The sequence below is a fragment of the Rhea americana genome, unplaced genomic scaffold, assembly GCF_003343005.1.
Source record: "Rhea americana isolate MKP2758 unplaced genomic scaffold, rheAme1 scaffold_120, whole genome shotgun sequence".
Lineage (NCBI taxonomy): Eukaryota > Metazoa > Chordata > Aves > Rheiformes > Rheidae > Rhea > Rhea americana.
This window is the reverse complement of record NW_028185262.1, coordinates 2,598,602-2,607,834: the sequence shown is the minus strand read 5'-3', so window position 1 is coordinate 2,607,834 and position 9,233 is coordinate 2,598,602. Positions and strand designations below refer to the sequence as shown.

The 9,233-nt window shown below is 37.1% G+C and overlaps 1 protein-coding gene across 2 annotated transcripts in view; it reads right to left on the bottom strand.

Annotated features, from left to right (window-relative positions):
* Nucleotides 1-2,495: 2,495 nt before the first annotated feature.
* The window catches only part of EEFSEC (eukaryotic elongation factor, selenocysteine-tRNA specific), a 134,439-nt gene continuing 127,701 nt past the window's right edge, over nucleotides 2,496-9,233 (bottom strand). For both annotated transcript variants that reach the window (XM_085324457.1, XM_085324465.1), the window contains one exon: nucleotides 2,496-3,239. In XM_085324457.1, coding sequence (XP_085180583.1) covers nucleotides 3,055-3,239 — 185 coding nt within the window. In that variant the 3' untranslated portion in view covers nucleotides 2,496-3,054. The remainder of the gene's footprint in view (nucleotides 3,240-9,233) is intronic.

The window sequence follows — 9,233 nt, the reverse complement described above, 5'->3', positions numbered from 1 at the left end:
CTTGGGCACACTTAAGTTCTCCTTTTGGAATTAAAAATGGAGGGGAAAAGCCCCAAACCAAAACCCAGCCTTCAGAAAATAYCTCCAGCTGTCTGTCCTGTACAGATGCTTGCTAGGGGAACAAAATGAAAGGACGGGCTGCTTTGCAATAGGAGCTTTACATTTACAAAGCACAAGTGGAGGGTCAAAGCATTCACATGAGGCTTAGGAGTGTCTACCTCTACACAGACTAGTATTATTCTTGGGTCAGCAGTAGTTGTCCACATGAAATCTCTGCCCCAAGTTGCAGCTGAAGTGCCTGCATATAGGCTACTCATCACGTTTGAGCTGACACAAGCCCTCTCTACCATGCCGTGCTCACAACATCTGCTGTGCAAGCTCTGCCAACACCTGGATTTACATTTGCACCTCTGGATGCAGACGAGGAGCCAAAATAGGGAAAAGCAGTAAGCAAAGATGTGAAATAATAGAGCACTGGGAAGTGGCTACATACTGGACTAAGAAAATGGAGTAAAGACAGATTTAGCATGCTAGTTTGGAGAGGTCTCATGCAGGTAAGAGGAAGAATTAAAGGTGTATTATAGGACACTGGAGGAGAAAGGGATGGAGGTACAACCCTGGAAGCTGTTGCTGCTCCCTCCCTTGGAATTCCCCAAGCAAAGGAATTACGGGACCCAACACTAGAAGACTATTCAGCCAAGCAGAGGGCTTTGAGGCTCCATAAGCATTCATCACTATCGTGGTTTCAAATGGATAAAGTTCCATAACAAGTGACTGACTCACTGAGGCTGCTACAGAAAACAGTGGAGAGGGAAAACATTAATCAGATGACRCTTTGCAAAAATACATACCATTATTTATACTGACATAACGTCTCCTCTCCAGAATTATTCCAAAATGCTTTACAAACAAGAGACAAAAAGCCAGTAAGCGCAAGACTAACAACTCTGGAGCAGCCAACAATACTCCACAGTAGAATAACTTTCAAGATGATTACCCTTTTCTTTCTGAAACTCTAACAGAGTTGGCAGAATTTAATTACTCATTTAAAATTTGGCAAGGGATGACACTAGAACTATGCAGATAAAAATATTTCAAGTTCCTTAACAATTCACTTTTCCTTTTCTTTTATAAGAATTACTTTATACCAATAATTCTTAGACTAACCTGCTACGGTAAAGGCATCCCTTCTATGTCATCTGTTTCTCTAGCTTCCATCACTGCAGTATCTTAAGCAGAGGCAACAGTACAAGGTTCAAAACAGGATTTGATATAGGCTTAAGACAAAGATAACATAATAAATATTCTTTCCAGAGACAGCCTTGGGGGTGTCTGGGAAGCGGACAGAAATGGGGAAGAGGCGACAGGGATGTGAAATGAATTTTTTTCATTACAGAAGGATACATTTTCCAGCAAGTCTGACAGCAAAAGTCACTTTAAGCCATAGCTGAAGCTGCCTGCTAATTCCTCTGGGATCACACCAAAAGCACACCCCATAATCTTAAGGGATGTGCTAAAGCTTTGCTGGGACTCACTCAGCAGAAACTATTCAGGATCATTCCACAACGTGCTCTTTCTGTTTTGATTTAAAGGGGCATCGCCAAACTAGTTTAGACATCAGATTTGCCCTGCCTCATGACTGCCCAGATGTAAAATATCCTCTCAGTATCTGATATTTTTTGCCATTCTTGTCCATTTATTCACCTGGAAATCAAAAAGAAAATTAAAACAGACTGGGAAAAACACAAACATATGAACCACAAAATTCATGTCTGTCAATGGATATACAATCAGTAACACTTTGATAAACTAGTGATCTATTACAGTTATTTATTTCTATGTACAAGTAATGCATTTGTTATACATGTGGTTATCTCATGGCTGACTTCATCAAATAGGTTAGTCTGCTATTTAACAGCAACAAGTACTTATTTTGTTCAAAGGCTGAAAACTTGTTCAAAAGGCAGAAACTAACACTTTCTGTGCTGCAAATCTAAGTCCCATTCCTATTCAAGACTGCAGCTTCCGTATCTGTGACATTGTTTGTTTTCATATTTCAATGTCCTATGCTTATTAAAAAATAACAATTAAAAAAATTCAAGGAATACTACTATTCCTCTCCTTTTCATGAGCCTAGGACATGAATTTGAGAGGAAGAACTAAAGCAGCCATGAAATCCCTATTAAACAACTAATGGTTTATAAAGCATCTTGGAGATCTTCATTTTACAAGGCTTATGCTGCAATCATCTATTATTATTTTAATGAAATAAAGATCTTGGCTGTTTCCAGAGCAACCTTCTACACAAAGAGATATTTTCATTACAAGAAAAAAAAAAATCCAGAGGAAGATTCATCATGGTTCAGATTGGCTTAGTCTTCCAGTTTCTTAGAGAATCAAAAAACCAGGCAAGAAATTCAGAGAAGCTACATAAAATGTCACTGAAGAAGGTTCTGAACCTTTGGAATAGCAAATAGAACAATTAAGACTCTCAGTTACATGCATCATCATGTTTAATATGAAAAACATTTCAAGATATAAATCATACTTATAAAAAAAATCCATACCATCTCTCAGATAGCATCTTACATAGTTGCAGTTGAAGGAACGTGAAACATCCATTTTAGGTTTCACCTACTACGTTGTGTTCTTTCTGYCTCTCACTTTGCTTGGGGAAGCAAACCTAGACTAATCAGTTTTCTTTTGTGAGTCGCATAAAATTCACATCTTGACTGCATTTAGATTATGCTGGTAGCAAACATTTAAAGAAACTTTTAAACAATTCTCCAGGAAAACACTGCTATTAAAACRTACACTCAAAACTTCTTGTTCAGTAGGTGATGTTCTCTGAAAGGCTACAAAGGTTCAAATTGCAAAGACATAAAATAAGCAGAACAAAACTAGGCTACAGGGATTCCGGAAGGGGGCATATATTGAGCAGGAGCTTCCAGGCTCTATCTGTAAGGAAAGTCAATTGCATTCTGACAAGAAATACATTCCACCTGAATTCATTTCAGAGTCTGGTCTTCCAGGTGTGAGGGAAGACCTGCTTTCTCAAGATTGCATCATTTTCTTCTGTGTATCAAAGACATATCTTTTAAAGAGAAGAGTGATGGCAACTGGTTGGGCCAAATCACTCTTGTTGCTTTCATCCTCTTTGGCTGTATCACCCTTGCTTGCCTTAGGCTTCTTCTTGGAGGCAACAGTGAGAAGCATCTTGGTATCTGGCCTTAACCCATCTGGAANAAAAAAAAAAAAAAAAAAAAAAAAAAAAAAAAAACAAGAACATACATGAAAAGTTTTTCAAAACCACATTTCTGTAGATCCAGAAAAAAAATGAACATGCAAGATTAACTCTGAAAACTACTGAAGGAAATAAAATAAATCAGTTACATCAGGAATGTTACATTCCGTATCACACTTTTAGAATATGGTAACTAATGGAAAAAAAATAAGAGAAGCTTTCAAACACAGTTCACAAACGCAAAATCCCCAACACAGTGTAGTCTCCTGGATGATCATTCCCAGCCYCATATCCACTGGACACCCTGAAACAGACTCCTCTAATCAGCGGCTTTCTATGGTTAAGTATTAAATGCAGACAAAACTTTAAACAAGTCAAACCAACTTGCCTCAGCTAGGCCTTTTACTTAGCAGACCTTTCCTATTATTTTACATAAACTTCCCACAGCTTCTTTTGGCAGTTGTTTTGGTGTCAAAGAAATCTCATCACTGAGGATACTCCTAAAAGTATAGGTCCTGAATGAAAAAATAACCACTGGTTAAATACTGAATTTTGTAAAACCCTAAGGTTCAGAGGTTCTTGAATATCTTTAGTCTGTTTCCTAGACTTGCCAGAATCACACTGGTCAGTTTTACCCAACAATACAGTTTTATTTCTGGCTAATACACAGTACTTGTTAAGAGTTACGATCACCTAAAATGTCACTTCTTAAAAAAAAAAAAAAAAATAGCCATGTAGGATTTCAGGGATCTAAATACTAAACTTAAGTCTTTCTCTAGAAAGACCTTCTCTGTGTCCTACAATAAATATCTGTTCTTTTTTCCTAAATGGCTGGATTTACTTACACTTCTATGTTTTATTTTAACTTGTCTCACTGGTAGCATTTTAGATAAGAAACACAAGATAGTCAAGTCAGAAGAAATGCTGTAAAACCAGAGAGATGCAGCTCCTCAAAGACCAGTCCTGAAAAAATGCTTCCTTAAAGTTGAAGACAGAAAGCTCCTTGGAAGCTTTTTTAGTGCCACCTCAATACACTGAAATGTGGTTCTCAGGCATTTGGCCAAAATCAGTTCAGGTATTTTTAACCTGTGGTGTCACATAACATTATCTCAAACACTTAATCAGCTTCTCTCCCCTCATATTGAAATTCAGATGTGGATTCTCATATCACAGCCTGACAAAAAGATCGAGATGCTTATGATTTACTGGAGACAGAAGGTCTACAAGCACAGCTGATTTGCTCCATTACAGACGGATCTAGAGGGCACTTACGGCTCATTGTAGAGGGGCTCAGCACCAGAGCCCACCTTCTCATCTTCCTATGTCAGGTAGCAAATTGTTCCAAGCGGCATCCACACCACACAAAGGGGAATATAAGAAACACAAAATGTTGAAGCAAAACCAGGATACTACCATTCTGCCATTTCTTAACCAGGGGTTCTGAAAATCCCACACCTCGCCCTGCAGCACTTCTCTCCAGGCTAGATAGGTCTTCCTGCTTTCTAGAGAAAAATGAACTTTTTCCAACATGCCAGAGCACAGGAGAAGGATGAGAAAAGCAACACGTAACTAAACTAACTACAACTTACACTAAAGTTGCAGAAGTCAGCATCAGGCAGAATCAACTCTGCATAGTTCTACAAGATCTTGTATTTCATGGTTAAGACAGAACTAGTTTTCTCTTTTCATATAGCAGAACACAAAAAAGCAATGATTATTTCATTGCAAAAATAATTGAGATTTTTCTGTGATGGCTGAGAAGTCTGATAATGATTATCCCTGCACGTGTAAGGTTCAATTAACCAAATCAGATAATATAGTATGGCCTGATCACATTTACTATATGGCTTTATTATACTGTATAGTCATGTTTGATGCAACCGTTTCCATTTTTTAATTGGATGCTTTTATATAAGTCATTAGCTTTACAATCATTCCATCTTATGAAAAATAATTTATCATTACATGAAAAGCAACTTATTTCCTATTTGGAAAATTCTCAGCACACCTTGGGTACTGCTAGAAAAAAAAGTAACAAAAATAGGCAGAAATAAGGAAAACAAATTAAAACCAGCCAAATTTGTGACCTCAGCAGTCACAGCTCTCTACCTTCGCAGGATTTCTTTTCTATTGTAGATTTTTCTACTGTTTTGACCAACTTAATTGCAAGTGTCCCTGAACAGAGTTTCCTCTACTTTCCTGGGAAGACCWTTTACTTTGTGGACAAAGAAACACCTTATTTTGCTTTCTAGTTGGTTCCCCTTTCTGGGTCTTATCACTATTGCTATGTTGCTGTTACTGGCACATTACTGTTGAAGAAAGATGTTTAACTCTAAATCCTCTCAGAAATATGCAATTTAAATTAATTAAAACAATTTCTAAAACACTTCTATTTATGTTAGCATGCTTTGTGAGGCTAATTTCAAAGAAAAAAACCTTACTGGCGGAAAGGAGAGAGGAAAGGAGGTGGGTGTGACACTACAATAGTAGCCAAAGTTTTCACTTGTGGTATCAGAAGTTAGGCACCTAAGCTGCTACTCTGACATCCTTTTTCTGTAGTCTGTACAGCTCTAGTGCAATGATGTGCCTCAAGCCTGGTCAGGATCTCTCACCTCAGAATAAACACTGAACTGCAGCAGTAAGTGGCTGCTCTTCCAGCAGTGATGATGAAATAACTGCTTCAGATAAACTGAGCTTCAAAAACTTCTGGTAAAATGGATGAGCACTTGAGCTGCTCAACACACCCAAAAGCCATGCTTCCCATATAGATGTCTAAACAAACAATCCCATGATTTAAAAATTAAAATTTTAAGAAAAAATGCATATGCTGTACATAGAACTGTACCAGAGAAAAACTTGTATTTAAAAATAAGCAATCTCACTTCCTCCAAGCCAGCACATTAACTTCCATTAACACCTGCAGCTATTAACACCTACTTGGATTCAAATAAAGTGTTATGGGCAACAAGATTACAGAAAAAAAAATGGAAGAATGTGGTAGTTCCTACAAGTGAAATTATGGGCTGACAGCCAAAGGCAGCTCAGGTGAATTATTAAATTCACAAGGTATCTAAATTACCTAATCAGATTCCATGGCCCTCGTTCTGCTAACAGATTAGATGGCTGGCATCATACCCTAACAAATGATGGCTTAAAAAAAAAAAACAACAAAAAAAACCCAACACTCTGGTGCCAGGAGGTCTAAGGGCTGAAGAGGCTCTGTGATATGGAACAGCACAAAGGAACAAGCAGAGAGACAGGCAGGGAGGCATAATCTAGGTTTCATCTACCTCCGTGCATTTCTCGCATTACACACAATGCATGCTTTACATTTTACAAAACCAAGGAAATGAAGGGAAATATATCTGTCACCAAAGAAGACATCAGACCTTTAATAGCTGAAATGATGGATATTTTTAGATGGAGGTCTAGTTTAACTTACTTAAATTAAGAGTCTAATCTCTGCTGAACAATAGCTATGTTAGCTTGAATACATAGCAAGAAATCTGTTCYATTAATTAAGTGCTGCCTGTACTACTCAGATTTGTAGCAAATGTTAATAGATTTTTTTTTCTTCCTCTGTTGGACAATTACTTTATTTTGCCAAGTTGCTAATGGATTAAATTGAAAAGGTCCATGTGTTAAAAAGACTTTAGCTTCAAAGTTCTAAGAAATGCCTTGCCTACAACACTGGGAAATACCTATATATTAGTATTATTAATGGGCAGTCCTCAGAGGCACAGAAGATATTTGAAAGCATAGCAAAATTCATTTCTACCATCTCAACCACATATATAACAAGAACTCAGACAATTCTCATGTAAAATATACTCGTAGCATCAACTAACCCAGATTAGATATGAAAATCAAGTTGTAGAATAGCTTATCCTACCTCATTCTTTCAGTTTCAGCAACTGCTAATAGCAACTGCTATTAAGTACCAAATAAGCATATGGAGCCTTAATATAATTTCCTTTGTCTCAGCATTGTCTAAATAAATCTGAGTAATTTATAAATGCAAACAAGTGAACTTTCAAATTCAAATGAAAAGTGCTATCTCATCAGAAAAAAATTTCAAACTCTATGAACTGTTTCACACACAAAATAAAGCTGCACTATCATACACATCATTTTTGAATATAAATGCAAACTAGTAGAAAGCTAGCTATGTCTTCTATTTAAATGTACTGAAGTCTACAGTTTTAAAATTACTCGCAAAAGAACTGTGAAGTAATTTGTACGTTTATATGCAGACTAAAATAACTAGTATGGAAATTTCAGAGCGAGAATTCAGAGCCCCTTCTTATGTATAAATAATACCCGCTTACATCAGTCCCCCTCTGCTTTCTTTAATTAAGATCCTGATGCCTCGCATCTATCTATCAAGTTTTAAGGTTTCCCTAATGTTTCATTTTCTGCTTATAATCAGGCTTATGTGTTTCAGGTGCTTAACACAGCCTAGTGATAAACATCCTTTGACTGACCTTTGTGGTCTTTATGTCCAACTCAGGGAACAGAGTCTCCACAGCCAAAATGCTGAGGAGTGTTGGCCAGTACACAAATCACAGTAAACACCTAAAGCATGTAGATGTCCAAAGCAAGGTTTTCATTTGCTTGTTTTTACTACTACTACTACTACTACTTCAGTTAGAAGGAAGAAATATGATACAATATCCACTCTTCGAGTTTCCTTCGCTAATCTAACTGTAGAATGAGGGAGCACTGATGTGCTTTCTCCCTATATATACATACATATATACATATATACATATATATATATATGTACATATTTCTATTTGAACTGTTACCTGTAAGCTTGAACGTACTTCATCCTCCTTCACTTGATGCTATGTTTTTTCTTATCAATCTAGTCTGCCATCTTTGTTTTGTCCTTTTGTTTTGCTTTGCCTTCTGCTCCCCATCATTTTCTTTGACCATGAAAGGCTCTTCAAAGGTGGCCTTTGCTATTTCTCCTAAAATCCAGCTCCCTCTTCCTTGACTTGCAATCCCATTTGCTTTTCTGCACTACTCGGACCAGTTCTATATATCCCTCTCCTGTTTCAGCTTTTCTTTCCAGACTTCATATCTCCTCATTTCTACCCCCATTCCCAGGGACTTCCCTCTCCCTTCTTATTTAGTCTTGTCTCTTTAAAAGTTAACAAAGCAACATTTGAAGATTTTAAAAACCAAACGCTATACACACTATAGATGACAAGATAACACAATAACTCCTTGTTCCCCAGTCAGAGAAAGGAGTAATTTCTAAGCTATTGATAAACACGCCATTGAAAATAGCTGTAATATAGGTACAGGCCACACTCTCCAGCACAACCAAGGGTAATAAATYACTTGGCTAAACTCCCTTCTTAATACGCACAAATGTGGAAAAAAGCTTACTGCTAACTACATACTAGCTAGTATGGATGAACATGAAGGTCTCAGCTAGCACGGATGATTATGCTTTTTTTTTTTTTTTTTTTTAAACAGCATTTATGATTGTAATTGGAAAAAGATTTCATATTAGAAGATTTCAAGTCTGCTGTTTCACAAGAACTTGACTTTTGGATCAAGACTAAACATCAATCCTATCATCAGCAATAGAAAAATCAGCAAACATATTACTGTAACTACCAGCAGTGGTACTCGCAATGGTTTGCTGGAAAAGTGATGACACAGATAAGGCTCAGAACTTTTACCACTCTGTCACAAAAAACTCAAAATCAGGTTTCTTAGTGACTCAGCAGTGAGGCCATGCTATTAGCTATCACAGGAATAGAAAATACTCCTTYTTGCATGCAATATTAAGAATTTACTAGATTATTCTTAATCTGCTGGTATTATCTCCAAACCTCCCATCCCATTCAGAAATATTTAATCAAAGATTCAGTGGAAAACTGAACTCCCTTTTGTACTCAAAATATCCTATTCACTTYCTTTGAACATTACAGGTGGAAGACTCATCCACCTGCAGTTTCTTGTTTCCTGTCAA